Source organism: Orcinus orca, chromosome 9 (genome assembly GCF_937001465.1).
Source record: "Orcinus orca chromosome 9, mOrcOrc1.1, whole genome shotgun sequence".
Classification (NCBI taxonomy): Eukaryota; Metazoa; Chordata; class Mammalia; order Artiodactyla; family Delphinidae; genus Orcinus; species Orcinus orca.
In genome coordinates this window covers 58,752,722-58,777,256 of record NC_064567.1, presented here as the reverse complement: position 1 = coordinate 58,777,256, position 24,535 = coordinate 58,752,722, and the positions used below count along the sequence as shown (strand labels likewise).

Below are 24,535 nucleotides of genomic sequence, written 5' to 3'. Positions count from 1 at the left end.
TCAGTACATTTTAGTAAATGTATTGGTAATGTAATACATTCAGCAAAGGCAGTGCAATACATTTAGGAAATGTACTGAGCACTGCTAAAGTGCTCGGAATATTATTATCAACCTTTGTTTTATTTGATGGGGCAAAGTATCGGGAGAACAAGGTGATGAAAGAATATACTTAAGTTTGCAATGCATGTGTGTGACCTTTACATTTGATGCTATTAGGTGACAGAAGGAAACAAGGTGACCAGGGAGGATGAGTGGCCCACTGATGTAACTGTTGATGAAGCCTGTACACATTTGTCTGTGCTAAGAGACGTGGCTGGGTTTAAAAACTTGGCATGTATTTTACAAGACTCATCTACATGGTTGTTTTGAATATGAACAGAGCAGCACCCAGGCTTTATCTCCAAGAATTACTTGACTCAGCACTGGAGTCAAGGAAAAGGCTCATTTATTAAATGTAGACTCTGGAAGGAATCTTTGGGGAAGTAGGAGGGGTGGGAACAAAGTTCATAGAGCCCCCTCTTAGACATGAAACATGATGAGAAATGCCTGATGACTTCTTCTTACTATCTCAGTTCATTAGAAACTAGGGGCCAGGGACCACCACTTGTGAGAACTCTGCTCCACTTTTCTGTCGGTTGAGTTTATCTTCTCTGCCCATATCTCTAGTGGTGATTATACCTAATGATATAGACCTGTAACACCAAAAAAGTTTCAGGACTTATTTCTAGTAGGAGAGAAGGAAATGCTGGGTGTGGGGAGGGGCTGAACCATCCCTCTCCTCCAGGGCACTGTGCAGAAGCTCAGCAACCCTGAGGTCCAAGAGAGAGGAAGCAGGTGCATCAGTGCCTGACACAGGGAAGAAAAAGAGAGATGTGGAAGATGTTATGGGCCAACAATGGGGCCCAGAGCTGCACAGGCTGAAAAAAGCCTGCATTGGGCCCCCAACTATATTAATTAAACATACCAATGATGATGCTAGAAGATTTTTTAAAGAAATGGCTCTTGGAGCACTGGAACCTCAAACCTTAAGAAAGATTGGGAGTTGGCTCCTATGAAGAGAACATTTGATGACTTAGTGGTAGCAATGTACGATTTTATTTTACTAAGAAACATAGTGAGAAGAGCAGAGTTGGGTCCTTTTTTTCCATGCCGAAACTTGCACTGAGTGCAAATTTCAAATTTACTAATACTGATCAACGTGTTTCTCTATAATTTCCGCAGTGAAAATGTATACAGAGGCAGTCACCCCTATCTGCGCTAATATTACCCATATGATGTCTTCTGCAGCTACCATGCCTTACTGTTGGTTATGCTTTCTGCTAATCTGGAATATTCAGAAGCAATTTTGCACAACCGTGAACTACAATAAGTCTACAATGCTCACTTGAAAGGCATTCCAGGCAAGAAAATGGCTGGCTACTTGTTCTGCCCCTTACCTAGATGCGGGCGAGTCCAGGATAACGAATATATTCCATCTGCTGCAGTTTGCTGAGCCTCTAATTTCCTAAGTAATTTCCTGTCCTGATCCTGGGTTTCTGTTCATCCTTATTACAAGTCATGAGACTCCCGCACACTCAGTTCCCATCAGTGTCGCCAGGGTCACTGACCTTATGATGACGACGCACGGATTTATAAGGCCAGAGCGATGCGGTAGTGGGAGTGGGGGAAGGAGAGGCACGCGGCCGCGAAGGTGTTTACTAAAACACATCCCCCAGCCACACTTTTTTTTTGCAGCAGTGAGAGAAACTGGCACCTTCTTGCGTGTGTTTAATTAATGCCTTGCTGGAAGTATATTCGCTTCCTTCGACTTGGCGGATAGCAACAGCATCTAAGAGCTTTGCAGACAGCTTAAAATGTACTCAAACAGCATCCATTCCCCTCCCTCTGCAGCTCCCCCCTCCCTCGGGGTCTGTCAGCTGGTTGCCCTGAGGGGTGCGGATTTCACTGCCGCTAACCTTCTGCTCCCCAGGAGAAAACCGAGGCGAGGCGCACTGGGACGCCCCTCCCAGCCCACAAGGGGATGACACCACTACTCACTCTTTCTCATCTGCCCTCACCTCCTGGCTCAGCCGGGAGAGCCGCAGCAAGGGGCTGCCGCTGCCGGGGGAGGTGGGGGGGGGCGGGGTTTGGCCGCTTTCGGGCGCCGCGGAGCATGCAGGAGCCCGGGGAGGGGGCCGAGGCCAAGGTCCGGCTGCGGCTGCCGCGGCCGCACTACTGCCCAGCGGCTCCAGAAGCCGACAACCCGGGGGCGGGAGGGTTGAGGAGGGGCGCGGAGGCGCTGGCCCAGGGAGCGCGACCCCCCCCTCCCGTTTACCTGGACGCGGTCGGCGGCGGAACTGGGCTCGAGAGCGCGGCCACGGCTCCCCGGCGGCGGCGGCGCTCGTGCGCTTCCCGAGGGCGGCGGTCCCGGCGCGCGCAGGATGTGCTGTCTCACGCTGCGCCGGCCGCTCGGCTCACGCTCCTCCGGGACCTACAGCACTTCCTCCCTCTCCGGAGCCTGACACTGACAGCTCCCTGCGAGCACCCAGTCTGCGGCTCGCCCCGCCCCCGGCCCACGCCCTCCACGCCCCGCGCTCCTCCCGCGGGAGGGCCCTACGCACCCGGGATCGCGACGAGCGGGTAGCTCCGGCCCAGAGGCTGATGGCAGCAGCGGACCTGGGGAGGTCTATCCGTCTACCCCTGTGCCACCGGTAGGACTCGCCTAAGTGGCTGCAAACGGAAGAGCTTCAGTGTTGTGAGAGCTCCTGCCGACATGCCAACATGGAACAACTTTCACTCCCTGACAACTACTTTAGGTTATTTAAACAGAAATAGAGAAAGCTCAGATCCATCTGTTACGCACAAAGACTTATAGATTTAGCCTTAATTTTTCCCAGAGGAAAAAATATATATTCAGCTTGTCTCCACAACATTGCTTCTTAAAGTCCTAGCTTTTTAAAATCTGGATAGCAAAATATCCTCCATATGCTAAGTGAAATAAGTCTGACAGAGAAACACAAAGACTGTGTGATATCACTTGTATATGGAATCTAAAAAATACAAGGAACTAGTGAATATAACAAAGGAGCAGACGCACAGATATAGAGAAGAAATTAGTGGTCAGTGGGGAGAGGGAAGGGGGAGGGGCGTTATAGGGGTAGGGGATTAAGAGGTACAAACTATCATGTATAAAATAAGCTGCAAGGATATATTGTACAACACGGAATATAGCCAATATTTTATAACTGTAAATGGAGTATACCTTTAAAAATTGTGAATCACTATATTGCACACCTGTAACATAATATTGTGTAACCAAGCAGAACCGAATGGGGCCTTCCCAGGGACAGACCCCTCCCCCATATCCTCTGTTTTAGCTCCTCTGTGAAGTGCCTAGGTAACAGTATCTGATGCACATTTCCTGAGTTGTTTTAAGATACTAAAACCCCCAGGTGGAAGACATTAACTAGTTAACTACTCAATGACCAAGAGCACGCAGCCCCCAGGCCTATTGGCGCCTAAGGACAACCTCAAAACCTAAGGTTAACCCCTGTGACACCGCCCTGTTACCTCACCATTAACCAATCAGAGAATTGTGCACGAGCTGATCAGGTACCCTGGGGCTCCCCTCCCTCACCTTGCCTTTAAAAATACTTTGCTGAAACCCATTGGGGATTTCAGGCTTTTTGAACATTAGCTTTCCCAGACTCCTCGTATTGTGCCTTATAATAAACGCTGACCTTTCTTTCCTTCACCACAACCGGCTGTCAGTAGGTTGGCTTTACTCTGCGCGGGCAAGCAGACCCAAGTTTGGTTCAGAACGATTGTATACCAACTATACTTCAATTTTTTTAAAAAACACATATGAAAAAGAAAAAAAATTTTAATAAAAATCTGGGTAACCATTCTTGGACTCCCCCAAAGCTGCCATAACAGCCGAGTTTTAAGGCCCAGAAATGGATGGGGGGATTCTAATTGATGCAGGTTTGGCACCATTTTTAGGTAAGCTTTTCATCATGTTTCTTAGATATCTGTGGGGTCACTGTACACATTAGAATGAAAGTAGAGAGCAAGGACTATATCTCATTCACTGCGGTATCCCCAATATCTACAACAGTGTTTGATGCATAAACGGGTGCTCAATAATATTCATGAATTTATTTAATTGACAAGTACTACAGTATTTTCAAAACAAATATAGATCTGATTGGGAATACAATATCATACCTATCTATAAAATGGCCTTCCTTGTTCCAATTTTGCCTTGCTGACAAATTACTGCGAGCATAAGTACGGCTAAAAAAAGAGAGTTAAAATGTCTTTAGTTAGAAGGAATTCAAACTATTCCAGAAGAAAAATTCTATGAAACAAATACTCGCCACTGCCGTGTATTAGATACTTAACATATGTCAAACTCTACAGATATTTTCCTTTAAAATTTTTCAGTAACACTACGTAACAGATACAGTGCTGCGCCCACAGAAAAGGAATCTGAGTCTCAAAGAAGTTAACTACCTTGCCTGAACTCCACAGCTACTGAGTGATTCACCTGAGATCAGAATCCATGTCCACCTGACTTCACAGCTTATACATTCCCACTTGGTATTACTGTCTCTCCAGTATGAGGGTTGATGAATGTCCACTACCTGCAAAGCATTGTGTTATGTTAGGAGTTTCAGATGGTCCAAAAGTGAGGAGAATATAATCCCTTTTCACAAGTAAGGTTAAAATCCAGTTGAAGGTGGAAAAAGAGATAAAGACAACATATAATTAAAGACAAACCATAAGGAAATAGTCAAAGCCGTACAATGTGTTAAGAGTACTCAAATAAGAGCCCATCTGGTATGAGTGGGGGAGATTGTAGGAGGAAATTAGAATTATGAATATGGATAATATTTGAGATGGGTAGGTAAGGTTTTTAACAGTAGAAATGAAGAAGGGAGAACATTTTCAGGCATAAACAAAGCTCCAAAGAAGAGAAAGCACTATGTATACTTAGTGAATGTTGAGAGAGCCAGCTTTTTGGAGCATAACAGACTCATAGGGGAGCAGATTTGGGCCTTAAGAGATGCTGAAGAGCAGACAATGGAGTACCACAAGTACAGATATTTGAGCAGGAAATGACGCTTGAGGAGAGTCATCTGAGGGTATCTAAGTATAGGGGACTGGAACAAGCAAAGGCTGAAGAGACCAATTGGAAGTTCATTGTAAAAATCCAGGCCAGGATTAAGAAGGTCTAAATTTGTCAATCGTATTCATCACGAAGAGCTTGAAATACATGCCTGGCACAAATTAAACCCTCAGTAAAAAGCAGTTGTAATTATTTTTATTATGTACTCAGCCATAGTACAGATATTAGGTGTGGGACTGGAAATGAGTAAGAAATAAATGGTCTCTATATTCCAGAGACTCAAAATCTAAAGAAAAGACACCACTGGCTTTAACACCAAGCAGACTAAGAAAAGCAGAACGATTAAAAACATTTGCCATGAGAGATCGAGAAGGAGAAAATGCATTCCACTTGGGAATTTTTGTTATCTGGAAGGTCTTGTTGAAGAGGTTCTGGGTGTTTGTGTTTAGTTAGATGCAAATTTTGACATATGGTGATATGCACTTGAGAATGAGGTTAGAAAACAGGCACAAAAAGAGGTATAGACCTTATGTTTATTGATAGATCTTAATTTTTTAGAGCATTCTAGGTTTACAGAAAAATTGTGCAGAAAGTACAGAGAGTTCCCACATACCCCCGACAAATTATAAACTGGTCATTGCAACTAACCTGTTTCACTTCTTAATCTAGCTATTGCTTCAAAGTTTGAAAGAAGGTCTTCAAGAACAGATTAAATGGCTACCAAAGAACATAATGGGCAAATTCCTAACTTGCTATAGCCATTAGGAGGTTGCTTTAGTGCCTCCAGAGAGACAGTGGTGTGGCTAAGCTCCCCAGTTCTGGAATTAGACTGTCTGGGTGTGAACTTGTCTACCACTTACTGCTTTTATATATTTGTACACGTTACTAGACTCCTCGAAGACCCACGTCTCCTAGAAGGAAAAAAGCGGCAATGAGTTAATCCATGTGAAGCACTTGACACAGTCCCTAGCATGTAATTATAAATGCTCAATAAATCTTAGCTATAGTTTGCCATAATTAATCTAGCCTGCATGAAAAGTACAAAAAGTAGAGCTTTGTACCCTCTAAATTCAGTGTCCAATCTTGTCATAACCAGACTTGAGGTCAGACCTTAGAGTCACTACTAGCCTTCAAGACAGATGCCTTTGCCTTTGTGCACCTGTCATTCATTAGTGCTGAATACAGGCAGGGTCCCTCAGCTGGCTCCTTTGTCTGACTTACTCTCCTAGGGCCCCACTTCACACAGGTTCCAAGAGAACTTTTGTACACCAGATGCCCTCACATCTTCCAGAGAATCTCCTCTGGAAGTTATTCCTCAGTTAATTATATCTTGGTTGCAGGAGATAAACTGAAAATCCACCTCAGTGCTCCAAAGGCTCTAAAAACACAGAAAAGAAATGTGAGCCATCCGAATCAGCTATTAAAAATGAAGGGGTCCCAAAGAAGAAAAAATGCTTGAAAATGTTCTCTAGTTAGGATGATATGTGCTCTACATCATGTTCAAAATAAAAACCTGTGAGGAAACTAAAGCACTGCCCAATGTCATACACAGTTTTGTATGGGATATATACCAGGTAGGATATATTTTATGTATTTTTCTATTATATGACTGAAGTTGGTCTGTTCGTGCCAAATCAGAACAATAATAGATGTCCCGAAACAGGTGCATTATTAATGTTTGAAGATTTATTAGAAATTAAAGAGTGACTTATGGGGAAGTCAGTGATTCCAGTGTCTAAAGCAACTCCTGCTTTTTGTCTTCTGGACACTTTTCATCAAGGGACGTTGCTTATGTTTTTATATAGTAGGTGCAAAAACCCTGCAATAAATAAATACACACACAAAATTTGCCTTCAGTTTTGGAAGAATGAATTCAGAGGTGTCTGCTGTATAGCTTTAGATTTCTCTAAATGCTTTTTGAATAACTTCCAAGTACAACACCAATTCTACTATAATTACCTATATTTGTAATATAATTGTATTATAATCACCCATACTTCCACCTCCTTCACTTTTGCCACCATGTGTCTTTGCCCCTCCCCTTCCTCCTTACATTTCCTTCCATCAGCTTTTCTTTTGAGGACGATGCTAAGCCAAAATGCATACGTTTTTAACAATCAGTCGTTAAATACAACCATGAAAATATCTATACAGAAAAAATAGAAATCTTTGGATCTTAAAAAAATTGTTTTAAGCACTTATATGTATGGAGGAAAATCCAATGATTATAAAACATAAATTATTTATGTCATTTTAAATTCACATTCCATCAGTGTCTAAACATAAATCTTTATTTTTTCCAGCTGTGAAATCAGTATCTACATTCTTCATTGTGTTCTACCTCGTTACATGTTATTTCAAATTTCTATTTCTAGGAATCAAATAACCTACCTTGCCAAAAGAAATTAAACCACAATTTTGGTAAATTACATCTCTAGATTATTTCCTAGAAACATATTTTCATAGTTCTTGTAATTGCTCCTTGGAAAGATTGATCCTAATAGCTCTCCCAACACTTTAAAAAAGTCATCTGTGTTTTTTAAAATAAATAATTACATATGTATAATAATTACAATGTATCAATATACATTGATACTATGTGCCTTTAACCAGAAAGTCTGAGCATTTTTTACCGGTGCTTCATTATTTGTTATTTCTCATGTGCTAACTCTGAATATCAGGACCATTTGAGAAGTGAAATCTAAATATTTTATGTATTTTAGAATACAAATTTTGTATATTACGTTTCTCACTCCTCTTCCTTCATATGCTTACTTCATTATAGAGTTATACTTTAAGAGGGATTATAAAACACACCTTATAAAATACAATTTTCTAGTATTAAAGGCATGTATAAATCAGAGTACATTGAAGTCAAGAACATAGGCTCTGGAGTCAGGCATACCTGGGTTAAGACTAGTGCCTATGATTCACTAGCTGTGTGATTCTGTGCAAATTGCTTAAACCCTTTAAGCCTCAACGTCTTTACCTGTAAAACGGGCATAATAGGGACCATCTCTTAAGATTTTAATAAGAACTGAATGAGAGGATGCTTATAAAGAACTTGGTATAGTGATCAGCACCAAGTAAACACTAAATTAATGTTAGACATTGTTATTATTATGTGGATGTGCATAGAAAAAAGACTGAATGGTTACACAAAAAAATGTTAACAGTGGCTATTTTAGATGATAAGATTATGGACTTCTTTTCTTTGGAATTTATCCTTACTTTCTAAATACTCTATAATGAATATGCATTATGTGTTCCAACAAGCCTGTTAGATACCAGGGATAGGCCAGTAACAGCATTCAGTCACTTAAAAGAATAGAGGTTTATATTATAACCTTCTTCCTTTTGAAATTCCCTAAAGGTACTTGAAATCTTATCATCTGGCAGTGGGTATGATATACAATTTAGACATTAGAAACAATAAGCTGTGGATACATGAAGTGCTAAAAAAGGAGTCAGGATAAGGATGGAGCGAGGATGGATAGAGATGATTGTGCCCTCTCACTTCCTGGATAAATACCTACTATCACACACTGCTCTTCCTGCACACCACTTCTGGCACATACCACTTAGGTGGTTATTGTGACGCTCTGGTTCCATTGAGATGCAATGAGCCATGAAGGAATCCTTCCCAAGGGATCTTACAATGATATGCTACAGTCTTCTTTGGAACTGAAAATGTACACTGCCTTGTCTATCCTCCAGGGAGGTGTCCCACATGGTAGGGATGACAGGATAGAGCCATGTGGCCAGTGGGTGCCCTTGTGACCTCCAGGTCCTTGCTCTCCTACATTTGCTAAGTATTCAGATTAAATTCTTTGTAGAGGGTATGTTGGAGGAGGTCATTGAGAGGACATGACTGCCTGTTGACACAAGAGCTGAAGGGAGGGAATCAGGCAATGGTAGGTTCCTCACCCAGTCCCTTGTCCTTGGAATGCATAGTCTGCTCACTGTTCCCACGGTGGGAGCCATTTCAAGGACACAGCCTTGAGAGAGCAATGTATTGTTGAGGCCATCTGGACTGAATATGTGACTGAATCCAGTTGAGGGCTCTATATCAGCTTTTAAGATTCTGCCTGGTAGATGTGGAGATCTACTCATCTTGTGGCCGCCAGGACAAATGCCATATGTAAGTTCCCTTGCTTATTAAAACTGCCACCTGCCAATCTGGAGTGGCCTCTGTCTTCAGTCTCTCCTTGTGCTCTGTGTTTGAGGACCAGTTTGGAAACAAAAGGATAATACAATTCACATTATTGGCCAGACTATTTCTAAAAATATGGCCTAACTGTAAAATATGGGAAGGTAGTGAAAGAGATCATCTTCCACTTAATAAGTTTTTAGCATGAAAACCAATTAACACATTAGAAAGCCTTTAATGTTTTAATATTCTCCTATAAGAACAAGATCTTAAGGTTCACGTGGAGCATTTCTTTGCCTCTTGGTTGTATCTACCATATTTTGAAAGATTTTCAAATTGATAGTTTGAAGCAAACTCGTTATTGTTGCAAATACACATGTATGTGTATTCAAATATTGAATAACAGTCTGAGGTTGATAAAGGATGATTCATAAATATTTTAAAAAGTTAGCTGTATGTCCAGTTGTCATTGAGCCTTGGGGTCATCTTTTTGCTTTGCTTTTCTTACTTTGCATGAAACTATTTAACAACAGTAATGAATACATTTTTTCATAGTATTTTGAAAATTAGACTTCAACTTCTAATCTTTTGTTAGTGAAATTATATTTAACGGTCTCTTTTTAAAATATCTTTTCTTGTTAAGGTTTTCTTACCATATTGACTAAAAGTGATAGAAGATAAAATATCATAAGCTGCCTAAAGCTATAGTATGTCTTTCATTACTTTGACATTCTTAATATTATATCATCATTTTTAAGTCAAACTTTCCCCCTCACCAAAGGCTCAGGTTGATGGAGATAAATTGCTGAACTGTTCAAATAGTTTCATAACATTCTAACTTGTCAAATAGGAGTAAGGTCATACAAGAGCATGCTAAATGGGATGATTAGCCATTGTTAATAAGAGTCTGAAAATCTTTCTATTTTTCTTTACAGTCAAAGAACTACAAATATAGATAACTATGTGTATTTTGAGAAAACTCTTTTGAAACATTTCAGGTCAACAAATAGGCATCCAAGTAATTTTCAACAAAGCCAACAAGTAATATATTTCATGTTTCATTTCTATAGTGGAGTGTAAAAAAAGAGAGACATAAGATTTCCCAGAAAAGTTGGAAATTTGACAGAAGTTCCAAAGAATCATAAATAAAGAAAACAAAAGAAAAAAAATAGAGACAGGGAGTCAGTAAACTTTGAGATTAGCTCTTGTGTAAGATAAAGTACACAGTCACTTATTATTTCAAACACTTTTGTTCATTGGATAGATGTTAATTGGCTTACTAACAGTTTTTAAATGTTCCCATCTCCTTTGGGAAGCTTAGGTTTGCTTTTATTTTCAAACATCAAGATTCATCATTAAACATTTTCCAATGGAATTCCAGAATTTTACCCATCTGTGAAGAAATAACTTGGAGTTGACACATTCACGAAAATAAAAGTGTCCTGTTCAAGAATTTACTAGATACATAGCCTCAGTGGCCCTTTGAATTTCACAGTTCTTTAGGTTTCCTTATTTTTTTTTTTTCCTGTGTGAAATCCTACATAGACGTCTCATACCACAATGCCTAAGGTCAGAATCAGAACCAACATTTTGAGCCATTTTCTCCAAATCAGATATAGATTTTTTTTTCTACAAATATTCTATCAGGCATCATTTATGGATGAACATTATTTAAGGCAGGAAAAAAATTGGGGAAATCAGTATTTTAACCACTCTTCATAAATTGCCACCTATTCTTTAAAGCTTTGGCTATCCTGTAAATGAGCATGCTACTTGTGGCAGAAGGGAGAAAGGGAGACCACTTTCATTGGTTGAAACATAATCATCAAAGCAATAGCAGTATATTTTATGCTTTAGGGATATGATACATTCATAAACCTCAAGTGTTGGAGAAATGAGGCAGTTTTGAAAGAGCAAAAAGGCAGTCAGGCTTGGCTTTAATAAATCACAATTTTGCTCCTCTTGTCACTATGTGCTGTTCTATTACGGCAACTGACATTCAACAAATATTTTCCAAGCACCTACTATGCGCTAGGCTCTTTCCCATGTGTTAGATTTCATCATCATCATTCCCAGACTCAGTGAGGTTAAGTAACTTGTTCAAGCTCTCACAGCACGTAAAGAGTAAAGCCAGGACCCTAAATCAGGATGTTTGATATAAGAACCCAAGTGCTTCACTTGCAATATAGCCTCCATGTATCTTACTTCGGGGTTTTATCAGGACTGCTATGACTGGATTTTGCACGCAGACTCCTTAAAATTAGAATTTGGGCCAGGGTGCCTAATCATATAAATATTCACTTGACCTTGGACAAGTTACTTACGTTCTCTGTGCCTCAGTTTCTTCGTTTGTCAAATAAGGATATTAACAGTACCTACTTCACTGGGCAGTCCTGAGAATTAAATGAGTTAGCATGTATGAAGCATTAGAAAAACGTCGCATACATAGTGAGCTTTATTATTAAACCTTCTGAACTATTTATGATTTCGAATTCTGTTCTTAGAATTGTGTTCTTATAGAGTTTCATGTCTACACGGATATTTGGTTTTTGTCTTGTCTTGCTTGGCTTTAATTCTCTATTTCTGATGTTGGGTGATGGTGAATAAGACAAAACAGTAGCAGCTGTTGAGCTGTTAGTGTTAAAGGAAGAAAGCTGCACAAAAAGGCGATGGGAAAACATAATTACTTCAAGAGATACCAAAAGGAAGGGGAAAAAAAGAATAATATCCCATGTCAGAAGGAGAGTTCCTCAAAACGACCCTAGAGTAACACACACACATGCATGCACGTCCTGATAATCGTCTCTATAGAAATCAAAACTTGGGGAGTTGGTGGTACAAATCACATTAAATCCAAGACAATAAATATGAGGGGTCGGGTAAAATGAGCAGAATATGATAATACACTCGCATCCTCAGAGGCCTCCCCTGCACTCATTCCCAGCCATTTCCTCCCTGCCACCTGCTCCTCTCCCTGAGGCAGCCTGTTAGGGGCGGTGCTTAGCTGGGTCTCTGACCTCCCACTACCACATCTATATGCCGCCTGCAGTCACCCTCCCTCGCCTGTCTAACTCCACCCCTTGCTGCACACTGGCCCTTTGAAGGTTTTAATGAGGCACCGATGCTGAAGTTTGTTATTCTTACCAATGGTGGTGATCAAAATCATGGGACGTACTCTGAATCCTAAACATGGTCAGCTTTGCAAACAATGTTTATGGACTCTTTTGTAGCACTGAGTGTTAAGGAAGAAAAACATACCAATCCTATCTGCAAATTGCATGAGACTGGTTATGAATGATTAACCATTGCAAAGACAATGGAGAACGTGCTCAGACTCTCTAGAGGCAGTGGAAATTAACCATTAAAAACGGCCTCTTAGCAGAGGGCTACTTTTAACTTCACTCTACGTTTATTTTTTCAGTTTTTATTTTTTCATTTGTGTGATGAGCTTTGACCTTTTTATGGAAAGTTTTGATCATTCTCTTTAAATTCCTAACTATGGGGGACTTTCCTTTCCACGTGAGAGTGTGTGTGTTTGTGTGCACCTCCCCCACAGGTACATGCCCTTGGTAGGGGCAGGTAGAAAGATAATGACACTCTGATACATATTATTGAGCAAATTTTTGAGATCTTGGTTAGGTCACTTCCTCACTGAAGGCAGTATATTTCTTTTATCACTTTCAGAGCCAGTTTATATAATTTTTAAAAATATGAAGTATAGTTGATTTACAATGTTGTGTTAGTTTCTGGTACATAGCAAAGTGATTCAGTTTTATATATATATATATATATATATATATATATATATATATATATTCTTTTCCAGATTCTTTTCCACCATAGGTTATTACAAGATATTGAATACAGTCCCCTGTACTATACAGTAGGACCTTGTTGTTTCTCTATTTTATATATAGTAATGTGTATCTGTTAATCCCAAGCTTCTAATTTAATCCTGCCCAGGTTATATAATTTGATGGTTCTATGATCTGATAAGAGCTGTTCTCAAGATTCATAGAGGTGCTAAGCACCTCTACTCAGTTTCTGACTATAAAAAAATTTCAATGTCTTTGTTAAACTGAAAAAAATATATAGTCAATCATTTAGGTTACTAATTTACAAATAAAAAATCAGAGGAAAGTAAAATTCCCACCTGCCAAGTCACTCTACTTGGTGACTGTGTTATAAGCTTGGTCAAAGGCTGAGGCAGTAGAACCAAATGGTTCCAAAATACTGTGGTTTAAAGACAATGGAGGTATATTAATCTCACATTATATCTGTAGAGTGAGCACTCCAGGCTGGGGGGCTCTAGGTAGCTCTGGTCAAGGTGCTTACTCAGAGACTTGAGTTCCTTGTACCCTGTTGCTTTGTCAGAGCAGGTCTTCATCAGCAGAGTGGAAGCTGAGTCACAGGTGAGGGACCTATAGCTTGCAGGAAGTGAGAAAGTGACGTGCAAGTCCACTGTCTTAGGCTCAGATGTTGAAACGGCACAGGTCACATCTATACACACTTCACTGGCAAGAATTCAGTCACATGACCTCACCTAGCTAAAAGAGCAGCTAGAAAAAGTAGTCTCTAGTAGGGCCCACGGGAGGCCAGCCACAACTCTATTGTATAGAAAAGAGAGATTAGAGTTTGGGGGACAATCAGCTATGTCACATCCCCTTAGCTTCTAAAGCTAGAGTTTGGTAAATTTCTAGATATTATGAACCATATTTTTAAATATTCAAAAATAGAATCAAATAACTGTTTTGGAAAAAATAATAATACCAAGTGTAAGATGTAGGATGACAGGAGCTGTATAAACAGACAATCTCATATACTCTGAAGGGTAAAAGCATGTTTTGTATCTTCTGTTGGATATCTGGCAATTATTCCAATACAACTTCCTTAATAGTGGAAGTAGAAGCGACACAGTCAGTTATTAAACAGCTGTGCTGCTTGGTTGTCAAACACACACATAGACTGAAAAGAAATATTCTGTATTTCACATTAACGCTGTATCTTCCAACACCATAGGAATCCAGAGGAGTACAGGAATTTGGAAGTGGCTCCTTTACTCTCTTCTATTTGTCCTCACAGCTACTTAGTATATTTATGATCTTTTTTCTAGGCTGACAGGGCTATCCCATACGCCCGAGCCTTAATAATCCTTGGTGAAAACATCTCTCTTTCTATCCTCCTTCAGTCAGTGATTTGTAATTTTTACCTTTTTGACCCCTTTTCCCAGAATCTGGTTCCTTTAGCAAAGCAGACTGTCGATCATTCGGGCTCATCCAGATCCACTCTGGATGAGGTGAGGCTGAGTGAAGTACTGCAAATGGAGTACATGTGAAAAATCAATCAGTTTATACCGCCACATTGACCTCATCTTAGCATAACTCTTTTTTTTTTAATTAAATTTATTTTATTTTAGCTTAACTCTTGTTCATGGTTTTGCTTTTAAAAAAAGTTTCCTTCTCTTCCTCTGCGTTAGGTCTGACTCAAGGTTTAGAAATAGGTGAAGGAAGAGGGTGCAGAGTGACCTCCAGAGGCATACCCAGCTTATCCTAGGTCAGATTAGGTCTCGCTAGATTTCTTTCTGCCCCTTACAGGGAGCTGTCCTTTGTCCTCTGCTTCAGAATCTGAACCACCAACCCATCTCCAACAGTGCCCCGCCTTTTTCTTTGTGCTTTTCTGCATCACACTGATTAGGTCCAACAAGTCTAAATTGCAGCAACTTGAAATTTAGATCCATGGAAGAGGCCTGGCCTCCTCTCTTCGCTGGGGTGATAGTTATACCATCCTTACCCAAGGTTGAGCGTTCATGGTCCCCACATCACTCTCACCTTGCTCCTTGATACCATTCCTCTTCTAACTTCTCCTCACAGAGGTGAGAGGGGCTCCTCTTTGGCCTCACCGAGAGTGTATCAATTCTGTTATGGATGTTGGTGTCAGTGTCCTGAAGCCAGGTATTTTCCCTGTCTATCAACTCCCGCAGGGGTAAGAAGCGTCTACATAAGAGACTGCACTTCAACTTTTACTTGTTAACATGGATTCTAATTAGTTTACTGTTAGGGCTCTCTCCTAGCAGTCAGGTATGCCCACCTGAAATCTTGGCACTTTTCCTGGATGACCAGGTATTTGATTTTCAGTGTTATATAGTCCTGTAGCAACCTCTTGGGGTTTTCTCTTAATTTAGTTATATACGAGAGTGAAGTTATTATTTTGTTCCCTTGTCATAAACAGAGTTTAAAGGAAAGCTGGTGCAACTTTAAGAAATTGAAAAGGAAACTAGAGAAATAGCTTCTTAGTAGCATTGTTTTCATGAACTAGGAAATATATTTATGAGTTTGTCTTTTTTTTTTTCCTGGATGAAGAGTTACTGTAGTTTTTTGGTCTTTGAGACTCTTTGGAATGATGAAGGCTAAGCTTGACCCTGGGGTACAACCTTGGATATGTTGTCTGCTTTCCAGTGTTGCTGGAAGCCTGCTCATGATCTGAGCCAAGGTCTTTAACTTTCCTGTCAAATCTGTGAGCTACATAACAGAATTGTAATGTATATATTCCCTTTTTCTTCAGTTTAGCCAGAGTTCAGAGGTACAATCGCCATGCATTTCCTAAGTACCCTGAGGTGATACTACTGAGAAAGTACCAGTGCTTTCCACAGCCCATTCACAAGGCATTCAATACCTTCTAAAAACCCTCATTAGTGTTAATTTCTGCCATTCCCAGAGTAGGCTTCTGGCCTTTAGAGAAGATTTACCGTTTCCCCACTTGAAGACTCCACTACTTTCTGTCACCTTGAATCTTTTTGCTGGGCTCTTGGCCAGACTTCCTCTCTCATTTGGGATGACTGTCAAAGTTTTAGGTTACTGAATTCACGGCTGCTGATAGATACTACAATCTTCAGGATGCAAGTCTTTCCCATCCCAAATGGCAATAGAGAGAGTATCAGAGATTTGAGCCCAGCAGTGCAATGGAGCACCTACATTTCTGTTTTTCAACTTTGACCAATCGTAAGACCAAAAAGTTCAGTTTCTTGAGCTGCTATCCATTGCTGTCTATTCATGCCCAATTTGGCACTCATAAGGACATTCACAGCGGTTTGATATACATCTATACTATAAAAGGTATCGCAATTCATATAAATCTTAAAAGTTGACTGCCGTATACTTCTTCACATCTAAGAATTTTAATTTATGAGGAGGTAGCAGATATAACTGTCAGGCTGGATCAACCTAGCTAATTCTTTGGTTTTTTCTATTTGAAGGTACTGCTGTTATAAGACCACTTCAAGACTTCTAAATTGGCATTGATGTGAAATATTGTTAGGGTTGAGAAAATTCAATATGTAACACAAATGCTCAGAATGGCTGCTCTCAGACCTCTTCCCACCTCTCTTGATGAAGGATCCAGAGGCTCTCAATATTCTGAACTCAGAAATCTTCCCTGGCTCTGGGCTTATCCGCAGTTGAGAAACAGTGGGTTCCTCATATGGCACAAAGTTGCAGCAGCAACTTTATCAAGATCAGTTCCAACCCTGCTCCTCCAAAGTCCTTCTGAGGACATCAGAAGTTTCACATAGTTTCTATCCCCTTCTGCTGATGAAAGGTTGCTGGGCCTTGGAAATACCTGAGTCACTCTCAAGACTGGAAAATTCTACCAGACATGATTTCTCTCTTCTCATTATTCTCTGAATTCATGAGTATCTGACAGTAAACTTATATAAAACCAAAGATCCCAGCCAGCCAGTCTGTTAAATAAAGTACAGTTTATTGGTTAAGCTTTTGTTCAGTTCACGATATCTACCAAATCCTAATTTCTCCAGAGTTCATGCAAACCGTGATGATTAACTCTAGAGATTTCAAGACATGATTTTTCTATCTTTAATTAAGAATTTAAAGATACGATATCTTAAATCATTTATCTCAGGATGATTTTTCTAAAACGAATTTCCTATTGTGTTGCCCTGTTTTAAATTCCTATACTGTACATTTTCTCTTAGAGTGCAGGTTTAACTTATAACTAACTTATAATAATTTCCTGTATTCTTTGGGCCCCAAGGAATTACCAAGGACAAAAACATCTAAACTAATGTCTGAAGGTCCTTTACAGATTCCCCGCCTCTACGTACCTTCTATTTGACTATAAGCACTAGTACACAGAACAGGTTCTGAGATTATGCTAACAACCAAAATAGGCTAACACTGAATGACATGTGTCTCAGCCTGGCTTTACTAGAAAGCAGAGCCTGAGAAAAAGGCTTATGTGCCAATACCTTATTGGAGAGTACGCCCCAGGGGGCAAGAATGAGAGACAATAGTAATAAAGCAGGAAGAACCAGAAAAAGAGATGCATCATTGAGTTGGCTCTCCCCTATGTGTGACTGGTTGCTCAATCCCGTGGGATCACCTAAAATACTAAATGTTAAATTTATTTTAATCTGATTCAATTTAAATGTTAAATTACTAGAGAATTTATCCTCTAGCCACAATGATACTAAATTAAAAATCAAAACAAAAACTGGAAACAACTCAGATATCCTTCAATGGGTGAATGGTAAACAAACTATGGTATACCCATGCATTGAACTACTACTTAGCAATGAAAAGAAACAAACCAGGGACTTCCCTGGTGGTACAGTGGTTAAAGAATCCACCTGCCAATGCAGGGGACACAGGTTTGATCCCTGGTCCGGGAAGATCCCACATGCCGTGGAGCAACTAAGCCTGTGCACCACAACTACTGAGCCCACGCTCTAGAGTCTGCGAGCCACAACTACTGAGCCTGCGTGACACAACTACTGAAGCCCGCGTGCCTAGAGCCCATGCTCTGCAACAAGAAAAGCCACCGCAATGAGAAGCCCATGCACCGCAACGAAGAGTAGCGCCTACTCACAGCAACTAGAGAAAGCCCGCATGCAGCAACGAAGGCCCCACGCAGCCAAAAATAAATTAATTAAATTTTTTAAAAAAGAAACAAACCATTGACACACAATGACTTGGATAAATCACTAGATAATTATGCTAAGTGAAAAAACAATTCCAAATTTTATAGACTGTATGATTCCATTGATATAACATTCTTGAAATGACAAAATTGTAGAAATGGAGAACAGATTAGTGGCTGCCAGGAGATAAGGAGTCTGTGGGTGAGAGAGGAAAGTGGGTATGGCTGTAAGAGAGCAACATGAGGTATCCTTGTGGCAATGGAAATGTTCTGAGATTTGACTGTGACAATGTCAATATTTTGGCTCTTTTATAAGATATTACTATTGAGGGATAAAGTGTACATTGGATTTCTCTGTGTTTCTTACAACTTCATATGAATCTACACTGATCTCAAAATTAAAAACTCAATTTAAAGACATGACAAAAAAAAAGCCCTCTCCACAATTCATATGATTATCATTATTCCACTACCATTCAAGTGCTAAAACCAAAGTATCATCCCCCAAATCTTACTTTCCACCTGTAACTAACTCCATTAAATCACAGATGAGAACCTTAGCAATTAAAATGCCACTGGCTGCCAGAGGTTATCACCATGCCACATGGTGGCATACTGGTTCCCCAATATACAGCGTCTGAGACAAAGCTTAAATGCCAATACTTACTGGGGAGTGAGATCCAGGAAGCAAAGGTGAGAGATAGCGAGAGCAAAGCAGGTAAAGATAGAGAGCTAACACAAAGATGGATTATCAAGTTGGCCACCACAATGTGTGACTGGTTACATGGCAGTCAGAATTCTAAAGATGTTCCTCTAAACACCCACCCTCTGATTATTCAGCCAAACACTAATCTAGGTACCACTGTGAAAGGACTTTGCAGATGTAATTAAGACCAATCAGTTGCTTTAAAATAGGGAGAGTATTTTGGATTATCCAGGTGGGCCCAATCTAATCACACATGCCCTTAGGAGCAGAGAACTTTCCCTGGCTGGAGATGGACAGGAAGAGGTTAAAGAGGTGGTGAAAGGTCAAATCAGGGAGATTCCAAGTGTGAGAAGGGTTCAACGTGCTGTTACTGTTTCTGAGATGTAGGGGCCCCTATGCAAAGACTGGAGAGAGGCCACAGGAGGTAAGAGAATCCTTCAGCTGACAGACAGCAAGGAAATGGGAACCTCAGTCCTGCAACCACCAGGAACTGGATTCTTCCAGCAACTTGGATGAATTTACATTCAGATTCTCTCCAGAACATACAGAAAGGAGTCTAAACTAGCTGATACCTTGATTTTGGTCTTGTGGAGCCCAGGAAAGAGAAACCCACCAAGCCAAACTAGACTTGTGACCTACAGAACTCTCAAGAAAAAAAATTTGTGTTGTTTTAAGTCATTCAGTTTGTGGCAATTTGTTTCAACAGCAATAGAAAATGAATATAGTTTGCTGCCTAAAACGCAACTCAGGACAATCTGCCTAGGGAAAGAAAGAAACACTTATCCACTGACTCCCATCTCATAATAGTGAAGGTCACTTATGAGTTATACATGCATGAAGGTCCAGCAGTTTCCCACCACCTTCCTGCAGCACAGCATCAATAAAAAGCCCTTGAACAGGAAATGGTTAAGTATGAGGGGCAGGCCCGAGGCAAGGTGCTGCCAGGCTGCACATGTAAGAAGTGGCCAGTATCAAAGTTGTTCTCATACTCACTCCATAAAAATGAAGACCAAAGGGGAGAAAGAGGAACAGCTTTCTTTTTCTGGGTGCCAAGTTTATAATATATCCAGCTGTGATTCTAATATACCCAAAAGCACTATATATGCTAGCAGCAGTCCCTCTTAGGTGGCATAAAGCAGGTTGGTGGGGTCAAGAAGTCAAAGGTTCAAGGTGCTTGAAGGGTCATTGTTATGGACTGAATGTCTGTGTCACTCCAAAATTCATATGTTGAAATCTTAACCCTCAACATGATGGTATGAGGAGGTGGGGCCTTTGGCAAGTGATTAGGTTATGAGGGTGGAGTCTTCAAGAGTGGAAGTAGTGCCCTTCAAAAGAGACCTCAGGAAGCTCTGTCACTCCTTCCACCACGAGAGGACATGGCAAGAAGAAGGCTGTCTGTGAAAAAGGAAGCCAGCTCTCACCAGACACTGAATTTGTCGGCACCGTGTTTTTGACTTTTTAGCCTCTAGAACTGTGAGAAATAAATCTTTACTGTTTAAACCACCGGTCTATGGTATTTTTGTTTTAGTAGCCTGAACGGACTATGACAGTCGTCAAAATAGATCCCAGAGTAATTAAGGTAGATAGTGGGACATGGATGAAGAGAAACCTGAGGCAAAGAGCGACACCGTTTGGGCCCTAGCATGGAGTAGAAGACAGGGATGTTGTGAAGGTGGTGTCCTTACTGAGGCTGGCTGCTGGTGCCTGGCGTGCATTGTACAGCAGCGTCCATACCCTTTTTGAAGCACTGTGAGGTCAGGCAGACTTCCCTGGGCCCTCTGATGCATTTTGTTTCTTGTTCTTCTGCTTTGAATCCCAAAAGAAAGGTTCTTACTTGCGCCTCTTCTTTGACACAAATGTGCACATCTATGTCCATACAATGGGCTAGGTCCTGAGACCTGGAAATCCCCAGCCTACAGGAACATCATCTTTGGAAGGTAGATTGTCCTCTCCTGTGTGGTGGTGGGAGATACTTCATTGCTTCTCCTTTCCAGCCTTACCCTCATTTGTAGACTCAATGGGCTCCAACCCCCAAGTATTATGAACCTCCTTTTTCTTCTATTTACTACCCTAGGTCCATCATTGACTGGCTGGGAAATCATGGGTCAATCATCTGACCTCTCCTTGCTTCTGTTTCTTCATTTATAAAATGATGATAAAAACATAATTTATAGGGCTGTGGTTTGGCTTAAATGGGTTAATATAAGTAAAGTGTTGAGAACAGTGCCAGACCTAGAGTGTCTGCTATAATGACAATAACAATAATAACAACAATATTGCTATTATTAGATGGCAAAAGATCAACGCAACCTAAAATATAGAGAATTTATTAAATAAATTATAATAGAGCCATAAAATGGAATATCATGTAGTTTTTAAAAAATTAACAAGATTTATAAGATATATTAATCTGGAGAAGTTACAGAAAAGCTTGTATAATACTGTGTAAAACAATATGGCAAAGTAATATATACTTACATTTGCTTGCATATGTGTAAAATTGCTTGGGGAAGATACACAAGAAGCTAATAGTAGTCGTTTTTCTGTTTGGGTCATAAAACCTTGGCAGATGGGTGACAGTGGTAGAAGAGAGATTTTTCAGTGTACATTTTTATACTTTTCAATTTAAGAACCATGTAAATGTATTATCTAGTCAAAAATACAGGCAATGCCTTAAGAATGAAAATATAAAAGAGAGAACTCAACTAATTCATTGGAGCTGGGGAACTCTAACCTATGTGTGAGAGTCGTGATCCTGAAATCTAGACTGCATAAAGGGCATGATCAGTCTTTTTTCTTCAAGAATTTTTGATCAGTTGCACTACTGAGAGATGAATTCTGAGAGCTCAAAAGACCTATCTGGTGGCAAGGGTGACACCTGCAGGACAGACTGAGAATTTGTCGAATTATTTATCTTTGCTGAGCAGAACATTACACCTGGGGCATGGCTTAAGGCGGCTGATCATGGATTTCTCATCGGAATTGCTAGACAAAGAAGTTTGCATAAGTACCAATGGAAATACTGCAAACAAAAGCATTTTTATATAGGGAATCTAGGAAAGTCACTTCCCACTCACTAGCTGTGTCTTTCAGCAAAGCCATTTAACAGCCTCAGAGACGTGGTTCCTTCAGGTGTAAAATACGGAGAATGAGGCCTATTTTTAAGAGTTGTATGGATTTGAAATAGGCATGTAAAGTTCATTGTTCAGCTCCTGGCACATTCTAAGTGTTCAGTAACTAGTATCTACTGGTATTGTTAATAGCCACTGTCCACTGGACTGATTCCTTCAGCCAAACACCCAGCTTGCTGCAAATCAGCCCCTTCACTACCTTCCAAATGAATCCAGTCACACTAAATACAACAAGAGTTTTGAGGTTATACTGCAGAGCCACAAACCAGATCACCTGGGCAGTGATAAGGATCCCATCCAGGGCCTTTCTCCCTTGTAGCACTTGGCCTCTGGAACTCCTGTGTCCTTGCTACAAGATTTCCCCTGACACAGCAACTCCCAGTCTTTGCCTCCTTCTCTCCCTTCTTACTTATGCAGATCAATGTATCTCTCCTACTTTACACTTCTGTCAAATAAAAAGCAAATTTGGGGCTTCCCTGGTGGCGCAGTGGTTGAGAGTCCGCCTGCCGATGCAGGAGACACGGGTTCGTGCCCCAGTCCGGGAAGATCCCACATGCTGCGGAGCAGCTGGGCCCATGAGCCATGGCCACTGAGCCTGCGTGTCCGGAGCCTGTGCTCCGCAACGGGAGAGGCCACAACAGTGAGAGGCCCGTGTACAGCAAAAAGACTACTGCAACAGTGAGAGGGAGACTTCGCAATAGGGAGGACAGAGCTCCTGACCCTAAGATCTATAAGCATCTCAGTGGTCAGGGAGAAAGATGTGTTTGTTTTATGGGGAGGCATAAACAAGGCCAGAAAGGACAGGAACTAAGGGAGTAGATGAGCAGGTGGCATGATCAGAAAGTTAAGCAGGTGATGTCGTTAAGGAGAAATTATTCCACATTCCAGTGCGCAACCCCTGGGGCCAAATTTCAGGGCTCTGGGGAAGGACAGAAGCCTAACTAAAGTTTGGTTGAGGTAAGTTAGTGGGCATTTTGTTCAAATTGTTCAGTGGGGACAAACAGTTCAGCAAATCTTTTATGACAAAGAATGGGAATTTCGAGGGTTTGTGTCTGGCTTTGTCCTAAGTAAACAAGGCGGTGGTGGGGGGTCATCTTATTTAAGTCATATGGGGAAGGGTGTTCTTTGCAGTAAGTCTTTTCCCAGAACACGAGAGGATGAGAGGATTTCTTAATCTGCAGTTTTCCGGGAGCACAGAGATCAGGTAAAGTGCAATGTTATCATTTCCAAACTAGCAAGTCACATCTCACCTCCACTGCTGGCAATTTGGGGTCATTTACTCACCATTCTCTGTCTCTGTTTCTTCACCCATCTGTGTTTTCTAGGAAAAAAGTAAATTATTAAATATCTATATCTGTACCTCCCTTTCTCTCTCTGACAGCAAGAGAAATTTATCTATAAATCATAGAAAGTCGCATACATCATACACATTACCCTGAATACTTCAGGATGCCTTTCCTAAGAAGAACATTCTTCCATATAACCACAATAACACTAGTCCACCTAAAAATTAACATCAATTTTATAATATCTTCTAGTATCCAGTCCACATTCTCATTTTCCTAATTGTCTTCCAAATACTTTTATTACTCCCCCACCCAGACCTCTTGAAACAATATCCAACGTAGGTTCACAGGTAACGCTGGATTTAATGTCATTTTAGTTTCCTTGAACTTTGCTACTCAAAGCCTGATCCATGAGTATTATGAACATCACCTGGAAAGGAGTTTGAAATGCAAACTATCAGGCCCTGCCCAGACCTAATCAGAAGCAGCTTTTGAACCAGATCCCCAGGTGATTCAAATGTGCCTTAAGAATTGAGAAGCATTGCTCTCAAACAGTGTTTCCACTTTCCCCCCATGATACTGAAATTTTGAAAAGTCTAGATCAGTTGTTTGTTTTTTTCACTACCACTTTTATAGTCACTTATCTGAATATAAATTCACTTACATCCATTCTAGAAGGTTTGGAAAATGGTGGTTTTGTTTTGTTTTCTACTTCGTACTTTTCTGTGTCTGAGTGTGCTTTAGTATCTTAAAAGCATCTTTTTCCTTTTTCTCCTTTCTTTGGATCATGTAAGCAATAAATGAATGAATTTTATGGTAAAACTTTACATGATTTAGACATCTACAAAGAAAAGTCTACATCCTCCTTTATATTTCCTATCAGTTTTATTCCCCTCCTCAGATGTAGCTACTATCAACTGATTTATATGTATCTGTATCATTCAGGGTTCAGTCATGGGAGCAGAACCATGATGCACATTTTGGAAAGAAGACATTTACTGCAGGAATTAGACCTTACAAAAATGCTGGAAGTGAGGAAGTGAAAGTCTGGAAGGGGAGTCAGAGATCAGGTGCCTGGAGCAGGGATGGGGAAGCCAAGCCCTGGAGCTTGTAGGGAAAGCTGTGAAGCCAGCCAGACATGTCCAACCCGCAGTGTGGGCTCAAGAGGGGACTATGGGAGGCTATTCCCTCTGTGTAACTCCTTCCCTGTGGATCCATAGC

At 40.6% G+C, this 24,535-nt stretch overlaps 1 protein-coding gene across 4 annotated transcripts in view; it reads right to left on the bottom strand.

The window, feature by feature from the left end:
- Positions 1–24,535, bottom strand: part of DYNC1I1 (dynein cytoplasmic 1 intermediate chain 1) — a 497,106-nt gene that overhangs the window by 340,033 nt on the left and 132,538 nt on the right. For 2 of the 4 annotated variants that reach the window (XM_049715134.1, XM_049715135.1), the window contains exon 5: positions 23,313–23,349. In XM_049715134.1, coding sequence (XP_049571091.1) covers positions 23,313–23,349 — 37 coding nt within the window. Of the gene's footprint in view, positions 1–2,314; positions 2,531–23,312; positions 23,350–24,535 lie in introns of those variants that run through there. The other 2 variants (XM_049715136.1, XM_004265568.3) reach the window with 1 other exon arrangement.